At 38.7% G+C, this 19903-nt stretch overlaps 1 protein-coding gene across 3 annotated transcripts in view; it reads left to right on the top strand.

Annotated features, from left to right (window-relative positions):
• SETD2 (SET domain containing 2, histone lysine methyltransferase) overlaps positions 1-19903 on the top strand; it is an 83601-nt gene that overhangs the window by 10202 nt on the left and 53496 nt on the right. For 2 of the 3 annotated variants that reach the window (XM_027523848.1, XM_027523847.1), the window contains exons 2-3: positions 13291-13306; positions 14959-19319. In XM_027523848.1, coding sequence (XP_027379649.1) covers positions 13291-13306; positions 14959-19319 — 4377 coding nt within the window. Of the gene's footprint in view, positions 1-13266; positions 13307-14958; positions 19320-19903 lie in introns of all 3 variants that reach the window. The other variant, XM_027523846.1, reaches the window with a different exon arrangement.

Raw genomic sequence — 19903 nt, 5'->3', positions numbered from 1 at the left:
TGTAGAAAACGGATGAGTTTTGAGGTACAATAAAACACTTTGTTAGAAATAGGTTAAAATGGACTCCTGAGGTTTTCCTCAGGGTCACCGTAATAGGTATCTTATTTTCGCTCAGGTTTACCGTATCCATTAAAAAATAAGTACGAGAGTATAATTATTTAGGAAACCAGTTGTCTAAATTATGAAAACTACAGTATGTAGTCTTCTTGGCAGATTAACAGCAGTTTGTATAAAGAATTAAGGTTATAACTAAATAGTAAATTGAAACAGTGATAGTTAAATATAAAACCAGTATTTCCCCAATTATAGAATACTCTTGTGTATTATAGAGAGACAGTGAGTCTACCAAAAAATATTTGGGGCTCATCTTTCTTTGGCTACTTTTCTTGATTATTGGAGAGGATAATGATAGTGTCAGAGGTTATGAAATTGGAGCAGAAGTTGGAATCTCTGATAGTAAATTTTTTTCAGATATGCACATACTAGCTGTTCAGTTTGTTAGTTGTGTGCTTTTGTGACATGTACTTATTCAGTTCAGTTCAGTCACTCAGTCGTGTCCGACTCTTTGCGACCCCATGAATCGCAGCACGCCAGGCCTCCCTGTCCATCACCAACTCCCGGAGTTCACTCACACTCACGTCCATCAACTCAGTGATGCCATCCAGCCATCTCATCCTCTGTCGTCCCCTTCTCCTCCTGCCCCCAATCCCTCCCAGCATCAGAGTCTTTTCCAATGAGTCAACTCTTCGCATGAGGTGGCCAAAGTACTGGAGTTTCAGCTTTAGCATCATTCCTTCCAAAGAAATCCCAGGGCTGATTTCCTTCAGAATGGACTGGTTGGATCTCCTTGCAGTCCAAGGGATTCTCAAGAGTCTTCTCCAATACCACAGTTCAAAAGCATCAATTCTTCGGCATTCAGTCTTCTTCACAGTCCACCTCTTGCATCCATACATGACCACAGGAAAAACCATAGCCTTGACTAGATGGACCTTTTTTGACAAAGTAATGTCTCTGCTTTTGAATATGCTATCTAGGTTGGTCATAACTTTCCTTCCAAGGAGTAAGCGTCTTTTAATTTCATGGCTGCAGTCACCATCTGCAGTGATTTTGGAGCCCCAAAAAATAAAGTCTGACACTGTTTCCCCATCTATTTCCCATGAAGTGATGGGACCAAATGCCATGATCTTCATTTTCTGAATGCTGAGCTTTAAGCCAACTTTTTCACTCTCCACTTTCACTTTCATCAGGAGGCTTTTTAGTTCCTCTTCACTTTCTGCCATAAGGGTGGTGTCATCTGCATATCTGAGATTATTGGTATTTCTCCCGGCAATCTTGATTCCAGCTTGTGTTTTTTTCCAGTCCCTATTAAGTATTTTTATTACTAATTTTTCATACGAATATTTTAAAAGATATATTTTTATGCATGTGTATTTTTTATAATTCTCTAACTTTTAAGATACTTTGGGTAGTTCCTCATACAGACCATCAAAGAAAGGCTGACATTTCATTGGAGCCTATCTTAGCATTTATCTGTTCTGTTTCATGATTTAGACATGTTGGTTCTGTTGTTAGGACCTAAGGGATTTTGTAGTCCTGTGCTTAGTCATGTCCGACTCTTTGTAGCCCCATGGACTGTAGCCCGCCATGCTTCTCTGTCCATGGGGATTCTCCAGGCAAGAATACTGGAGTGGGTTGCCATGCCCTCCTCCAGGGGGTCTTCCCAACCGAGGGATTGAACCCAGGTCTACCGCACTGCAGGTGGATTCATTAATGTCTGAGCCACCAGGGAAGCCTTTTGTAGTCCTAGTTCTAGAAAATCCAAGGACCATGATAAGTATGTTTTAGAGACTTACTCTTTTAAATGGAGGAATCCCAGTAAGTAGCATCTGGGAACATAGTCATATGTGCTTAGTTAATGTTTGAGTTGATCTGATTGGTCATAACTCTATTTATCCTGTTTTCCTCATAGAGTGAATGAGGAAAATTATAATCATACTAACATTGATGGTAAGACTGTCTTAAATAACTATTAGATTAGGAGAGGGGGGTCAGGGAATTGAGTTGTATGTATTGAGCTTATGAAAGTGGTTGGTGCTCAAGACACTTTTTAGGCTTTTTCTGTTGATCTTGGTGAAGACAAACCAATGAAACCCAGAGATCTGGTGATGGTGGTCTGAGAGAGATTATGACTGCTGCCTTAGGTAGGACAGTGTATTGTGCTTTGTGTTAGAACTTACTTCACTTAGTATGGTAACTTTAGGTCCATCCATTTTGTTAAAAATGGCATTATTTCTTCTTTCATGGCTGAATAGTAGTTCATTTTATATATATATATATATACACACACACATGTATTGCGTGTATAAACACACACACACACACTACAGCCTCTTTAACCATTCTTCTTTCGATGAACATTCAAATTGTATGTCTTGGCTACTGTGAATAGTGTTTCTAGGAATATAGGCGTGCCTGTATCCTTTTGAATTGCAGTTTTGTCTGGATATATGCCCAGGAGTGGGATTTTTGAATCATATGACAACTATTTTTGGCTTTTTGAGGAACCTCTATATTGTTTGCCATAGTGGTGGCACCAGTTTCCATTCCCACCAACAGTGTAGGAGGGTTCCCTTTTCTCCACACCCTCTCCAGCATTTGTTGTGTGTAGACTTCTTAATGATGGCCATTCTGACCAATGTGAGGTGGTAATGGTAGTTTTGATTTGCTTTTCTCTAGTAATTAGCCATGTTGAGCATCTTCTTGTGTACCTGTCAGGCATCAACGTGTCTTTTGGGAAAAATATCTATATTAAAGATCTTCTGCCCATATTTTGATTGGCTCTTTCTTTAATCAAGTTGTTTGTATGTTTTGAGTATTAGCTCCTAGTCAGTTGCATTGTTTGCAAATATTTTCTGTGTGAAGAGTTTTATGGTAAATAGATGTTCTCCTTTCATTGTCTTTGAAGTAATTACAGTATTACTATTTCAGTTCTTGGTATTGTAGTTGGTTTTCAAATCCAGTTTAACTGACTTTTCTGACTTTTAACCGACTTAACTGACTTTTGAGAGTCCCTTGGATTGCAAGAATATCAAACCAGTCAATCCTAAAGGATATTAGTCCTGAATATTCATTGGAAGGACTGATGCTGAAGCTGAAACTCCAGTACTTTGGCCACCTGATGCGAAGAACTAACTCATTTGAAAAGACCCTGATGCTGGGAGAGATTGAAGGCGGGAGAAGGGGATGACAGAGGATGAGATGGTTGGATGGCATCACCGACTCAATGGACATGAGTTTGAGTAAGTTCTGGGAGTTGGTGATGGACAGGGAAGCGTGGCGTGCTGCAGTCCATGGGGTGCAAAGAGTCGGCACGACTGAGCAACTGAACTGATGACTCTGTTATGCCTCTCCATCAGGTGTTTTGGAAACACATAAAGGGGGAGAAGGGGGATTAGAGCATGCCTTCTGAACAAAAGGCCCTAGAAAAGAAAACTTTGGCTCAGTCATATAGTACTTTTTTCATTACACTGTACTAGTTACAGTGTTTACGCAGTGTCAGCCTTGATTTTTCAGTGTTCTCATAGGTGTTGATGGCAGACATGAAAACCCAATTGCCTAGTCGCACTTCTGGATATGATATTAGTTACTGTTGTTAATTCCAAGTCATAGTCCTTCTATCCTTTTATTTTACTCTTTGTTGTTTCTCTGAGGTGGGCATCTCCCTTGTCAGTTTGAAGTATTTCATTGTTAAAGAGCATAAGTTTTGACCTCATACAGTAAGCTGTTGACTGCACTCCCCAACCCTCTGTGATGACTAGAATATTTGGGGACTTGACTAGGTCTGTGGACCAACTACATTTTCAAAATTGTAATTTAGTGTAACTTGACTTTTGAGATACAAGTTAAAACTAGAAACACATGGTATAGAAGTTATTATGCATTATTATAGTATGTATCTGGTAGTGGAAATTGTACTCAGATTTCTCATTTGCAAAATGACATACAGAATACTGTTTTTATTAATAGATTTACTTTGAGAACTCAAAAGATAATTTTCACAGGAAGTGAAAATTTAGCACCATGGTGCCTTATCCAAAGAGATTGGCAAATGGGTGGAAAATAGGTTCAAATATTCAGAATATTAGTATTCTCCTTCCGAAACACAAAATTGCTTTATATTCACTGTTGCTGATCTTTTTTTTTTTTTTTTAAGTTTCTCACCTTAACTATTTTAAAAGAAAATGACTCTGAAGTAGAACTGTGTATTGATGTTATTTGGCAAAAGTTAATATATAGAAAATATTTCCATCATACATAATGTTTGCTATGGTTACATATTTATGATTTTATTTTGGTTTATTATTGGGGAGTTAAATCTTAGAACCATAGAAATAAATTCTAAACCAGATGGGTAAATCCTGGTGATGATTTTTGCTTGGGTCAAGGGTTTAATGCTCAGCCACAGCCAGGTGACTAGGCCCTGTTTGTGGGTAGATGGGTGATTGGATGGTAATGGGAATACATATCTTTTGCCAGCACTTTGCTTGCTATATGTGCACACATGGTTTCTTGTTTGCAGATTGGTTATCCTCTTTCGTATTGCAATTAAACCTTAAGTGTTTTTTATTATGAAAAACTTCAAACGTTCATACAAGAGAGAATGGTATAATGAATACCCTTTGCTCTGCCCAGTGTACTCATCAAGCTTCAGCAGTTATTAATGTTTCGCCATTCTGGTTTCATCTGTCTCCTACTCTTCTGTTGCTGCTGCTGCTGCTACTGCTAAGTCGCTTCAGTCGTGTCCGACTGTACAACCCCATAGACGTCAGCCCACCAGGCTGCCCTGCCCCTGGGACTCTCCAGGCAAGAACACTGGAGTGGGTTGCCATTTCCTTCTCCAATGCATGAAAGTGAAAAGTGAAAGTGAAGTCGCTCAGTTGTGTCCGACTCTTAGAGACCCTTGGACTGCAGCCTACCAGGCTCCTCCATCCATAGGATTTCCCAGGCAGGAGTACTGGAGTGGGGTGCCATTGCCTTCTCCGCTTCTGTTGTTTCTGGAATATTTTAAAGCACCCCAGGTATTCTATCATTTCATACTTACAGAAATAAGAGAGGCTTTAAAAATAACCACAATATCATTGTCATATCTAGTGCCCGTGCATACATTCTAATTTGCTTCAGTCATGTCCAACTCTTTGTGACCCCATGGATTGTAGCCCACCAGGCTCCTCTCTGTCCATGGGGATTCTCCAGGCAAGAAACCTGGAGTGGGTTGCCATGTCCTTCTCCAGGCATATCTAGTGCAACTGGCAGTAAATATTTAATGTTATTTAGTATACTGTCCTTGCTCATTTTTTAAAAAAAATATCAGGATCTAAATAGTCATATGATTCCTAGATTTCAAATCTCAATCTGTGATAGTCTTCTTATACATTTGCTACATTTTTTTGAAGACTGGTAGTTATATCAGGCCTTTTACCCCACCTATTTCCTGCTAGTAGTTTTTCAGTTACATATTGTATCATGTTGGCTGCAGGTAGGGGAGGGCATGTACCTGGTGGTTTTAATTTTAGCAACGTCAAAATTAATCATCAAATTCTAGTGTAGTTGGCTTGATCCATTCATTATAAAAGTTCCTCATCAACCTTTCATCTGCTAGGTTTTGCTGCCATTGATGATTATTGCATTTATTAGCTAAAATTCTCCTATAAAGAACAGCTATTACTCACCATCTGTTTGATTGCCCTGAAACACAGACACATGATCAAGACTCTAGTTTGAACACTTCTGTTACTCTTTATTTCATGATGCAGCCCCTTCTGTTGCTAGGCAGATACATTTACTATTACACTAAATCAAAATATGTTTCTCTGAAACATTTTATTCTTTTTCTCCCATTTCTGTGTCAGTTCAGTTCACTCCTTCAGTCATGTCCGACTCTGCGACCCCATGAATAACAGCACGCCAGGCCTCCCTGTCCATCACAAACTCCCGGAGTTCACTCACACTCACGTCCATCGACTCAGTGATGCCATCCAGCCATCTCATCCTCTGTCGTCCCCTTCTCCTCCTGCCCCCAATCCCTCCCAGCATCAGAGTCTTTTCCAATGAGTCAGCTCTTCGCATGAGGTGGCCAAAGTACTGGAGTTTCAGCTTCAGCATCATTCCCTCCAAAGAAATCCCAGGGCTGATCTCCTTCAGAATGGACTGGTTGGATCTCCTTGCAGTCCAAGGGACTCTCAAGAGTCTTCTCCAACACCACAGTTCAAAAGCATCAATTCTTCGGCACTCAGCCTTCTTCACAGTCCAACTCTCACATCCATACATGACCACTGGAAAAACCATAGCCTTGACTAGACGAAACTTTGTTGGCAAAGTAATGTCTCTGCTTTTGAATATGCTATCTAGGTTGGTCATAACTTTTCTTCCAAGGAGTAAGCGTCGTTTAATTTCATGGCTGCAGTCACCATCTGCAGTGATTTTGGAGCCCAAAAGAATAAAGTCTGACACTGTTTCCACTGTTTCCCCATCAATTTCCCCTGAAGTGATGGGACCGGATGCCATGATCTTCATTTTTTGAATGTTGAGCTTTAAGGCAACTTGTTCACTCTCCACTTTCACTTTCATCAATAGGCCTTTTAGTTCCTCTTCACTTTCTGCCATAAGGGTGGTGTCATCTGCATATCTGAGGTTATTGATATTTCTCCCGGCAATCTTGATTCCAGCTTGTGCTTCTTCCAGTCCAGCGTTTCTCATGATGTACTCTGCATATAAGTTAAATAAGCAGAGTGACAATATACAGCCTTGACATACTCCTTTTCCTATTTGGAACCAGTCTGTTCCATGTCCAGTTCTAACTGTTGCTTCCTGACCTGCATACAGATTTCTCAAGAGGCAGATCAGGTGGTCTGGTATTCACATCTCTTCCCGAATTTTCCACAGTTTATTGGGATCCACACAGTCAAAGGCTTTGGCATAGTCAATAAAGCAGAAATAGATGTTTTTCTGGAACTCTCTTGCTTTTTCCATGATCCAGCAGATGTTGGCAATTTGATCTCTGGTCCCTCTGCCTTTTCTAAAACCAGCTTGAACATCTGGAAGTTCACGGTTCACATATTGCTGAAGCCTGGCTTGGAGAATTTTGAGCATGACTTTACTAGTGTGTGAGATGAGTGCAATTGTGCGGTAGTTTGAGCATTCTTTGGCATTGCCTTTCTTTGGGATTGGAATGAACACTGACCTTTTCCAGTCCTGTGGCCACTGCTGAGTTTTCCAAATTTGCTGGCATATTGAGTGCAGCACTTTCACAGCATCATCTTTCAGGATTTGAAATAGCTCAACTGGAATTCCATCACCTCCAGCTAATAAATATTTGACTTAAAGAGCAAGGGCTCTGCAGTCAAACAGCCTGAATATTTGGCTCTGCCACGTTACTAGCTATAACTTAAGTTTCTTCATTTGTGAAAATGGGAACACAAATAGCTAGTATACCCTTCTTAGATTTGAGGATCAGATGAGCTAGTTGTATGTAAAGCATTTAATGAAGTACCTGGAAAAATGGAAAATATTCTGTTAGCTACTTATAATGGTGCTGGCAGTCTTAATTGGCTGTAAGATAGTAGTATACATAACGTGGTCCAGTTACTAAGAACTTAGCCTTCAGCTCTTTCTGTTGTGATTCATTGGCTAGTACTAAAAATGAATTTCAGCATTTATGCATAATGTCTTTTGAAGGTTATTTGGTAATGGTTATACTTTCTCCCACAATTTGTTAATGAGGAAAATAAAACAGGTAATTTAAGAGATTTAACTCAAAACAGAGAAAAATGTAGTAAAACTCATTTGTATATAGTAAGCCCTAAAATGTTCAAATTACTGCCCAATTATGGGTTTTGGAAAACAGATTACTTTAACTGGAGAACATAATTCAGTTCATGCAAGTGTTGCTGGAGGCTAATTTGGAAGCCCAATTTAGAAACATTTCAGGTATACATACTATTGTTAACATTTGGGATGATATTCTTAGCTTTCCTCACTGACTAGAAACTCTTCAGTGATACACGGGAGATCAGCTGTGTTTACAAAGTGATTTCTTGTTTAAAGAAGATAACTTTACTATCTATATAGACACTCCACATTAAACTAAAGTTTCAACTATTTGGGGATATAAGAGTAATTGATGAATATGACATGGGAGAGAGAAATACTGTTTTGATCTATATTTATTTATATAACCAGAGATAGCTTTGAAAAGATGCCATACTGTGAGAATATTCTTGCTGTAATTTTAATAACATTTAAAAATAACATTTAATCTGTATACATGAAACTCTTATCAGTTAAAACTCTCTGTTTGAGATACTATACTAGTTGAAGATGTGGGCTTTAGAGCAAATGAGAAATAGCGCCTACGTTTATCAAGTCCGTTGGCACTAGTTCAGGTTAGTATATTCATTCCAAACTGCTTTGCCTGAAGTTTCCAGGCCTTTGATAAAAAGCAGTGATATTCATGGCTATTTTTTTGTCCACATAAATCATATATATATTTCTCATCAGTGTCTTTATTCACTTGTCCTCATGAGTTCCATTACTTGGATGAGAGGATGGCAAATGTTACAATTTATGACTTGTATGTCTTGTTTTTTCTACAGGTCAGTTTTGAGGTATTGACTTCTTTTCCTTTGAGAATTGTTTAAAATGAGAAAGCTAAAACCTGATGTTATTGTTAAGAAATTTCTTTGATTCAAAAAGTAATGAGAATTTCTGCTAGGAATGGGATTGGCAAACCCAAGGAGATTGTACAGTAAGGACAAGATGTTATTGATACCTTTGTCTCTTTGTAATTTACACTGTTTTAAGGAAAACAGGCACAATAAATGCAAATCAAGACTATATATGTGATTGTCATTCTGCAAAGTTTATGATGTAGGAGGAGGCTGGCTGCAGCTGTGAAATTTTGCTTTTTTCCTAATATTGGAGATAATCACTTAGTACTTGAGAAGGATTCCTTGCCAGTATTTCCTATGGCTCTTACTTGGGCCTTGGTGTGTATAGCAAACCAGTTTTCTCCTGGAGAGCTCAGAGTACTGCTTGAAGTCAACTTCTGGGCTAAGATGTATTATGAAATACTAGCCTTCCGTTTTGTCAGTTATCTTCCTTCCTTTTGTTATCAGCCAGTTCTCCTCTCCTTTCTCTTGAGTTTTCATCTCTTCACAATACTACCTCTGTAATTTGATGGAATTCCAGTTGAGCTATTTCAAATCCTGAAAGATGATGCTGTGAAAGTGCTGCACTCAATATGCCAGCAAATTTGGAAAACTCAGCAGTGGCCACAGGACTGGAAAAGGTCAGTGTTCATTCCAATCCCAAAGAAAGGCAATGCCAAAGAATGCTCAAACTACCGCACAATTGCACTCATCTCACACGCTAGTAAAGTAATGCTCAAAATTCTCCCAGCCAGGCTTCAGCAATACGTGAACCGTGAACTTCCTGATGTTCAAGCTGGTTTTAGAAAAGGCAGAGGAACCAGAGATCAAATTGCCAACATCTGCTGGATCATGGAAAAAGCAAGAGAGTTCCAGAAAAACATCTATGCCAAGTCAATAAAGCAGAAATAGATGTTTTTCTTGAACTGCCAAAGCCTTTGACTGTGTGGATCCCAATAAACTGTGGAAAATTCGGAAAGAGATGTGAATACCAGACCACCTGATCTGCCTCTTGAGAAATCTGTATGCAGGTCAGGAAGCAACAGTTAGAACTGGACATGGAACAACAGACTGGTTCCAAATAGGAAAAGGAGTACGTCAAGGCTGTATATTGTCACCCTGCTTATTTAACTTATATGCAGAGTACATCATGAGAAACGCTGGACTGGAAGAAGCACAAGCTGGAATCAAGATTGCCGGGAGAAATATCATTAACCTCAGATATGCAGATGACACCACCCTTATGGCAGAAAGTGAAGAGGAACTAAAAGGCCTCTTGATGAGAGTGAAAGAGAAGAGTGAAAAGTTGCCTTAAAGCTCAACATTCAAAAAACGAGGATCATGGCATCCGGTCCCATCACTTCAGGGGAAATTGATGGGGAAACAGTGTCAGACTATTCTTTTGGGCTCCAAAATCACTGCAGATGGTGACTGCAGCCATGAAATTAAACGATGCTTACTCCTTGGAAGAAAAGTTATGACCAACCTAGATAGCATATTCAAAAGCAGAGACATTACTTTGCCAACAAAGTTTCGTCTAGTCAAGGCTATGGTTTTTCCAGTGGTCATGTATGGATGTGAGAGTTGGACTGTGAAGAAGGCTGAGTGCCGAAGAATTGATGCTTTTGAACTGTGGTGTTGGAGAAGAAGACTCTTGAGAATCCCTTGGACTGCAAGGAGATCCAACCAGTCCATCCTAAAGGAGATCAGCCCTGGGATTTCTTTGGAGGGAATGATGCTGAAGCTGAAACTCCAGTACTTTGGCCACCTCATGCGAAGAGCTGACTCATTGGAAAAGACTCTGATGCTGGGAGGGATTGGGGGCAGGAGGAGAAGGGGACGACAGAGGATGAGATGGCTGGATGGCATCACTGAGTTGATGGACGTGAGTGTGAGTGAACTCCGGGAGTTTGTGATGGACAGGGAGGCCTGGCGTGCTGCGATTCATGGGGTCGCAAAGAGTTGGACACGACTGAGCGACTGGACTGAACTGAATTTTATACTCTATTTATTATAGAGTCGAGTTCAATGCCTACCTGAATACAAATTTAGAAAGATTTCAGGTAGTGTTTTTCTAGCTGAGGCTCTAGGATCCCCAAGAGTCCTTTAGTCTCTTAAAAAAAAAAAAATTCTTAAAGGATGAAGGATTCTGTGAGGATATTTAATATTTTTTCACATTTTATTATCTTATGTTTAAAAATAATTAAATTTTTGAAGTAATTTCAGCCTTATAGAATGATTTCAAAAGGAATAGGGATTTCTTATATACCATTCATCTGGATCCCCCAAATATATATAGCACAGGGAACTCTGCAGAGTGTCATGTGCCAGCCTGGATGGGAGGGGGCTTTAGGAGAGAGTGGATATGGGTGTATGTGTGGCTGAGTCCCTTCACTGTTCACTTGAAACTGCCACACATTGTTAATTGGCTATCCCTGGATACAAAATGTTTTCAGTGTTTAAAAAAAGAAAAGCAAAAAAAAAAAAAAAAAAAATCTACTGCACTGAATGCAAAAGTAATACAGATTCACATGTAATAGCAAAGAATAAAATAAAAAGAGGCCCATATATCACTCAGATATGAGAAATACCAGCTTTAAGTATTTGAGGAATATTTGAGTTTTAGTAAGAAAGCATTAAAGATTAGGAAGGAGTGACTCTTTAAAGCCTTTACTTATTAAAATCAAGATAAAATGCTGTATCTGATGTATGGTTCAGGAAATTCAATAAACTGAAATCCTGGATTGAGACCTTCTAGGGCCTCACTTTTATAACCTTATATCTAGATTAAGAATTGTGTCTGATCTTAGCTAAGTTCTTATCCAGATTTTTCTTAAATGTTTCTGATGACAAGGAAATTAAAGTACCCAGTACAGAGGCACATTCCAGTTGCAGCTACCTCATATTTTGTTTTCATAAAGCAGTAAGAAAGACTAACAACTCAGTACCTAATCAGTGGCAAAGGAGCTGAAAAAAGCACTTCCCAGAAAAAAGAAAAAAATGCCAATGACGTATAGATATCTGTTAGGCTGGTAGAACTACAACTGAAGCTATATCTTAAGTACGTTGATGTGTAATTATATCCAGGGCTTTCAGCCCAGAAAAGGTAGAGAGGTATAATTTCCATTTGTGTATGTCTTTTCTCTTTTAAAAGCAATGTGTGTGCCCATATAAGCACACACTTTTTGAAAGGATATGCAGAAGATAACAATAGTCGCCTCTAGGTAGATCTAATTTTAGTTGTATATCTTTTTGTAAATTTTATGTTTTTCCCTGTGTACATGTATTTTTCAAATAAAGAAAACTAATATGTTCTAACTTAAAATGAGGTAAAATCTGTCATTCTGTACTTTTGTTGGTCACAGGTCCAACTTTTGGAATTGTGCAAAAATAAGCCTATTTTATCTTCTAAGTTTCCTTATACTTTGAGATGCATTGCTATGGTCCTGTAACTTGTCTTTTTCCAGAGTAAATAAAATTATATCCTTTTAAGTATAACCATTTCCTGTGTAACATGGTATCTGAAATACATTTCCTTACTATCTGACTTGTTTATATTTATGAATCTTGTTGATATGGCCAAATCTCTCTCATTATATGCGTCCTCCCTTTGGAAACTTCCTGTGTTTCCTGAGAAGTTGGTTGATTGGTCAATTTGAATAATCATGTCATTCTTTGGTTCTTTGAGCTTGCTCTGACAAAAACTGTTAATTAAATCTTTTTCCACATGTGTCCTGTGACCTAACAGAGATTTGTCTTGGTGTGGACATGGATAGTCAAAATTCTTTAAATACAGTTCTTCAGTAAGCTGCAGATCTGCATACTGTACATTTTTGACAGAAAATTGGGTGCATATTCCTCTGGTTTTTCTTCTGTAGTAGATTTTCCAAAGAAGAAACAAGGCATTCTAGCATGATCTCACGTTGGAGAGTTAAATGCATGTTTTTGCATTATGTTTTTATGTTTTATGGCGAGGACACAGGAGACTCAGTACTACCTGTGACTTCTTACCCCTATTCTATCAACTTTCCTTCAAACTTTCCTATTTTTTGCTCTTGACATTATATTATTTACCAAAGCAAGTGTTCTATTAAAAACATTTGTGGCTGATTCCTGCTATTAATTATGGCCTAACAATTTCATTACTGTCTTTAAAAAGATCTTTTAAAAACAATTCTTTGCATTCCTATCCTTCCACTGAACTAAGTTGCTTATCTTCCTCTTTACTGTTATACTTGTGCGTACTTCTATCCTTGTATTTATTTGCTCCATTATGTTGGAATTACTTTTAGAACAATTATATTTTATGTTTACAGAGAACCATAAGAGCTGCTTGAGGGGAAGGACTCTGCTTTAATCACCTTTTCTCTCCATCACCTAGCACAGTGCATAACACTATCTTCATTGAATATTTGCTATACTAAATGTAACTAAGGCTATGAAGGGACAGATAACCCATTTAGAATATACCTGGAGGTTGTATGTATCCTAAGCTTTAATTAAAAAACTTACATTTCATTCCATTTTAAGTATTTATGATTTCTTTTTTATTCTTTTGCATGCTTTCTTGGCTGGATGACAATAGAGAAGAAGAAAATGAGGTAAGTGTAATTTAATTAGGTATTCAGTGATTATGAGATTGAAAACATTCAAAATTTAGCTATCATTTTGAATATGAAATGAAGTAATAGTTTTTGCTTAATTTTGTTTTTGAATCTGTAATAATTCATTCCAGTGGGGATGTTGTATATTTCATGAAAATGGTTTTTAAACTTTCAAGCTTCAAGACCTTTTGTCAAGGTAAAGGAAGCTAGCAACTTAAGACAGTTTTTATGCACTGAGCTTCCGTTTAAGATTTAATTTGAACAGTGAATTCTCTTTCTTAAGAAATATTTGAAGACCACTGCTCTGTGATAATGCATGTAAAAATGTTTACTTTCCCACCTGAATGGTTACTGTATAATTTTTGAAAACTGATTTCAGATTTTTACCACGTTGAAGTAGAAAACTGTTCTCTTAAATAGCCAGAGTTGATTAAAGAACATCAATTAGAAAAATGTAGATGGCAAGTGTACTATCTTTAATTTAGACTTGAGTTTGTTGCTGTAGACTTTTCTGATGTTCTGTCTACAACCGAGGTTAAGCCTTTAGCTTCTGAAGCCCACCAGTTCCTTTGGTGGTTTGGCAAATAATGAAGGGTAGAGCCTTCTTAAATATATACTTTGTAGTTGTTGCTTATAGTAGGGTAATACGATAAGTCCGCTTGGCCTGGGTATGTATGGGGTCCAGCAGATGTAGTGGTAATGTGCCAGGACAGTAATTTCCAGGAAGGCAGAAAGGCCTGGTTCTCATTTGGTTTGGTTACCTCATCTGTAAAATGAATGAGGTGGGAAACTGCTCTGTACCAGCGGTTCCCCACATCTAGGAAGTCCCTCAGAATTGCCTGAGATGCTTGTTTTCAGAAAACAAAACAAGCTTCTTGTTCACTTTAGAGCTATTGAATTGATATTTCCTGAAGTTTGGACACAGATCTATATTTCTACCAAGTACCCAAGCGACTCTTTTTTTTTTTAATCTGTTTGTTTCTTTGGCTGCACTGGGTCTTAGCTGCAGCACATAGGATATTTGGTGGAAGCATGTGAGCTCTTACTTGTGGCATGTGGGATCTGGTTTCCTGATCAGGGATGGAACCCGGGCCACCTGCACTAAGAGTGTGGAGCCCTAGCCACTGGACCACCAGGGAAGTCCCCTCAGGTAGTCCCTTCAAGTGATGATTCTGTGTGATGCCAGAAGACCACTAGTTGTAATGACTTACGATGTTTCTTACAGGATAGGGACAAGAACAAAGTATTTTCATGTTGGAGATGTTAGCTATTGCTGTCTATCCACATGTCCTCTTATAGTGTATGTTGAAATACACATCAGATTATTTTTAAAATTCTGCTTGGAAAATAGTTCTAAAACTGTAAAATCCTTTAAGAGACAATAAGAGTAGAAAAATATGGATAATTTTTGGATTAGTTGAAACTGGGGATGGGTACTTAGAGGTTTATTAAACTATTTTACCTATGGGTATGTTTAAAATTTTCCATAATAAAGAGGATTTTTTTTAATACTTTTATAGCTTAATGAAATTCATGCTGTTTTTGTCATTAAAAAGGACTTTTCGTTTCTCTGACATTGTAAACTGCGATGCTAGCCATTTAAAAGTAACTTTATTGTAGTAGTAACTGCTCTTTTTGTTCATTCCTAGGCAAAGATTGAAAATGTGCCGAAAACAGGTTTCATCAAAGGACCAATGTTCAAAGGTGTTGCTTCTAGTCGGTTTTTGCCCAAAGGCACCAAGACAAAAGTTAATTTGGAGGAACAGGGACGACAGAAGGTGTCATTCAGCTTCAGCCTTACAAAGAAAACTTTGCAGAACAGGTTTCTGACTGCACTTGGCAATGAAAAGCAAAATGATACTCCAAATTCCCCAGTTGTACCTCTTCAAGTAGACTCGACCCCTAAAGTTAAGACGGACATTGGAGATACATTATCTACTACAGAAGAATCTTCGCCACCGAAATCAAGGGTAGAATTGGGCAAAATCCATTTTAAGAAACATCTGCTTCATGTAACATCCAGGCCACTGCTGACTGCCACCACAGCAGTGGCATCTCCATCTCCTCCCATGGCACCATTACCAGCAGTCAGAGCAGAATCAACAACTGTAGACTCGCCACCCTCATCTCCACCTCCACCACCTCCACCTCCCCAAGCCACAACACCCTCATCACCAGCACCAGTAACAGAGCCAGTGGCCTTGCCACACACACCAGTTACAGTTCTGATGACAGCACCCGTAGATGTAGCTGCTAGAGCCTTGAAGGAGCCACCAGTAACAATTGTACCAGAATCATCAGAAGTGGACACTAAACAGGACCCTGTATCTAATAGTTCAGAAGAACACATAACTCACAGTTTGAATGAGCAAGCAGATATTCCTTCACAAAAAGAAGATTCCCATATTGGGAAGGAAGAAGAAACTCCAGATAGTTCTAAGAGTAGTCTGGGCTCTAAAAAAACAGGTTCTAAGAAGAAATCCTCACAATCTGAAGGCACCTTTCTTGGTTCAGAATCTGATGAAGATTCTGTACGGACTTCCTCAAGTCAAAGATCGCATGATTTAAAATTTTCAGCAAACATTGACAGAGAAAGAGATTCAAAAAAGAGCTTAGCAACTTTAAAAAGTGAGGATTTAGGGAAATCTTCACGATCTAAAACAGAGAGAGATGATAAATATTTTAGCTACTCAAAACTTGAAAGAGATACTCGGTATATATCTTCTCGCTGTAGAGAGAGAGAACGAAGGAGGAGCAGATCTCGGTCTAGATCTGACAGAGGCTCTAGAACTAGTTTATCTTATTCTCGGTCAGAACGATCCCATTATTATGACTCTGATCGTCGCTACCATAGGAGTTCCCCCTATCGAGAAAGGACTCGCTATTCTCGGGCATATACAGATAGCAGGGCGAGAGAGAGTTCTGACTCAGAAGATGAGTATAAGAAGACATACTCAAGGCGCACCTCATCTCATTCTTCCTCTTACAGAAACCTAAGGACATCATCATCCTATTCTAAGTCTGACCGAGAGTGTAAAACTGAGTCCTCTTACTTAGAGACTGAGAAAAGGGGAAAGTATTCTTCCAAATTAGAAAGAGAATCCAAAAGGACTTCAGAAAATGAAGCAATGAAAAGATGCTGTTCTCCCCCCAATGAACTCGGATTCCGACGGGGGTCATCATATTCCAAGCATGATAACAATGCTTCCCGTTACAAATCTGCCCCTTCAAAACCTGTATCCAAGTCTGATAAATTTAAAAATTCTTTCTGTTGTACAGAATTGAATGAGGAAACCAAACAGTCTCATTCTTTTAGTTTACAGACTCCTTGTTCAAAAGGTAGTGAATTAAGAGTGATTAGTAAAATTCCTGAGAGAGAGAAGACTCGGTCTCCGTCTCCATCAAATCGATTAAATGATTCACCTACTTTTAAAAAGCTAGATGGATCACCTGTTTTTAAGTCTGAATTTATAGGACATGATAGCCATGATAGTATTAAGGAAGTAGACTCTTTATGTAAAGTGAAGAATGATCAATTAAGAAGTTATTGTCCCACAGAATTAAATATAAATGGGTCTCCAGGGGCAGAATCTGATTTGGCAGCATTTTGCACTTCTAAACATGACACTGTTTTGATGTCTTCTGATGATAGTGTGACTGGATCAGAGGTATCCCCCTTGGTCAAAACATGCATGCTTTCATCAAATGGATTTCAGAATATTAATAGATGTAAAGAAAAAGACTTGGATGATACTTGCATGAAGCATAGTAAGTCAGAAAGCCCATTTAGAGAAACAGAACCTCTAGTGTCACCACACCAAGATCAACTCATATCTTTGCCAGTTATGACTATGGATTATTCCAAAACAGTTGTTAAAGAACCAGTTGAGGTGAGAGTTTCTTGCTGTAAAACCAAAGATTCAGATATATACTGTACTTCAAATGACAACCACCCTTCTTCATGTCATTCCGGAGCTGAAAATATTGAGCCTTTAGTCACGAAGATGTCTTCAAATAGCTTTATGAATGTGCATTTGAAATCAAAAACAGTTATATGTGATAATGGAAATCTAATTGATCAGCACTCAAAATTTGCATGTGGAGAATATAAGCAGAGTGTTGGTAGTACTAGTTCAGCTTCTGTTAATCATTTTGATGACTTATATCATACTCCAGGGAGCTCATGTATTGCTTCATCTCTTCAGAGTCTTCCCCCAGGAATAAAAGTGAACAGTTTAACTCTCTTGCAGTGTGGAGAGAATATATCTCCAGTTTTGGATGCTGTGCCGAAGAGTAAAAACTCAGAGTTTTTAAAGCATGCAGAGAAAGAAACAGTAATAGAAGTAGGTAGTGACCTTCCTGATTCAGGAAGGGGATTTGCTTCATGGGATAACAGGCATAATAATGGACTGTCTGAGAAATGTGTGCAGGAGGCTCACGAAGAAGGGAATTCTTTATTGCCTGATAGAAGAGGAAGACCAGAGATCTCTTTAGATGAAGAAGGTGGAAGAGGACATGCACATACTTCTGATGACTCAGAAGTTGTATTTTCTTCTTGTGATTTGAATTTAACTATGGAGGACAGTGATGGTATAACATATACCTTAAAATGTGACAGTAGTGGTCATGCCTCAGAGATTGTATCTACTGTCCATGAAGATTATTCTGGTTCTTCCGAAAGTTCAAGTGATGAAAGTGATTCAGAGGATACAGATTCTGATGATAGCAGTATTCCAAGAAACCGTCTTCAGTCTGTTGTGGTTGTGCCAAAGAATTCTACTTTGACCATGGAAGAAACTAGTCCTTGTTCTTCTCGGAGCAGTCAGAGTTACAGACACTATTCTGATCACTGGGAAGATGAGAGATTGGAGCCAAGGAGACATTCATATGAGGAAAAATTTGAGAGTATAACAAGTAAAGCCTGTCCTCAAACTGAGAAGTTCTTCTTTCATAAAGCAGCAGAGAAAAATTCCGAAATTTCTTTTATACAGCCCAGCCGAAAACAGATAGATAATCACCTGCCTGAAATTGCTCATCCGCAGAGTGATGGGGTTGATAGTACAAGTCATCCAGACATAAAATCCGACCCTCTAGGTCATTCAAATTCTGAGGAAACAGTGAAAGCTAAAATAGTTTCTCAGCAGCAGGAAGAGCTACCAGTTTATTCTTCTGATGATTTTGAAGATGTCTCAAATAAGTCTCGGCAACAGACTACTTTTCCTAACAGGCCAGATAGTCGACTGGGAAAAACAGACTCAAGTTTTTCTTCTTGTGAGATCTCCCGAGTGGATGGCTTCCGTTCATCAGAGGAGCTCAGAAACCTAGGGTGGGACTTCTCTCAACAAGAAAAGCCTACCACCACGTATCAGCAACCTGACAGCAGCTATGGAGCCTGCGGTGGACACAAGTATCAGCAAAGTGCAGAACAGTGTAGCGGGGCACGCAGTTACTGGCAAGGCAACGGCTACTGGGATCCAAGATCAGCAAGTAGACCGCCAGGAGCTGGGGTCGTGTATGATCGAATTCAAGGGCAGGTACCAGATTCCTTAACAGATGACCGAGAAGAGGAGGAGAATTGGGATCAACGTGGAGGATCTCACTTTTCAAGTCAGTCCAGTAAATTTTTTCTGTCCCTTCAGAAGGACAAGGGTTCAGTGCAAGCACCTGAAATAAGCAGCAATTCCATTAAGGACTCTTTGGCTGTGAATGAGAAGAAAGATCTTCTGAAAAACTTAGACAGAAATGATATGAAAGATCGAGGGCCTCTTAAAAAAAGAAGACAGGAATTGGAGAGTGATTCTGAAAGTGATGGTGAGCTTCAGGACAGAAAGAAAGTTCGAATGGAGATAGAGCAGGGCGAGACAGCAGTGCCTCTCGGCTCAGCGCTGGTTGGGCCTTCCTGTGTCATGGAGGACTTCAGGGACCCCCAGCGGTGGAAGGAATATGCCAAGCAAGGGAAGATGCCTTGTTACTTTGATCTGATTGAAGAAAATGTTTATTTAACAGAAAGGTAAGCCAAATTAATACTTGTCTGAGAAGTTTTAACCTCTTTTTGTAGGAAAAAACTTAGCTTTCAAAAGTTAATATATGAGCTCAGTTTTGTGAAATATGTTGTGTGATAAAATGTAAATTAAAAAATCTAAAAAGTATATTTGCCTATTTAGATTTGGTGGTGTTAGAGTCCCTCCCTCAATTTTTTTTTTCCTCTCAGGGAGGGGATGTCTGCTTTTTTTTTTTTTTCCTCCTTTTACCTCTTTGGTTCTAGAAGTACATTAAAACCAAAGTATATAGAGCAGCCCAGTTTTTCTTAAATTTCTTTTTACATGTGAACCTGGAATAGAAAGTGGAACAAAGCTCCAGAGAAGAAAAAAGTTATGCTGGATTTTTTTTTTCTTCATTGTGAAGATTTTTGAAAAATATCTTTAGGTACTTTACAAACTAGAACTAGATTGAAACACAGTGTTCTTTTGTCATGTTTTAAAATCTGATGATAATAGATTAAACTTGGCAATAAGATGAGTTTTTAGGAAATAAATGGTAAAATCCCTCACATGAAATAAGGTATAATGAGAATAGGCTAATGAAAACATAATC

The sequence above is a fragment of the Bos indicus x Bos taurus genome, chromosome 22, assembly GCF_003369695.1.
Source record: "Bos indicus x Bos taurus breed Angus x Brahman F1 hybrid chromosome 22, Bos_hybrid_MaternalHap_v2.0, whole genome shotgun sequence".
In the NCBI taxonomy this organism is placed as follows: domain Eukaryota; kingdom Metazoa; phylum Chordata; class Mammalia; order Artiodactyla; family Bovidae; genus Bos; species Bos indicus x Bos taurus.
Note: the sequence above shows the minus strand (reverse complement) of the source record. Positions and strands in the feature narration are given on the sequence as shown.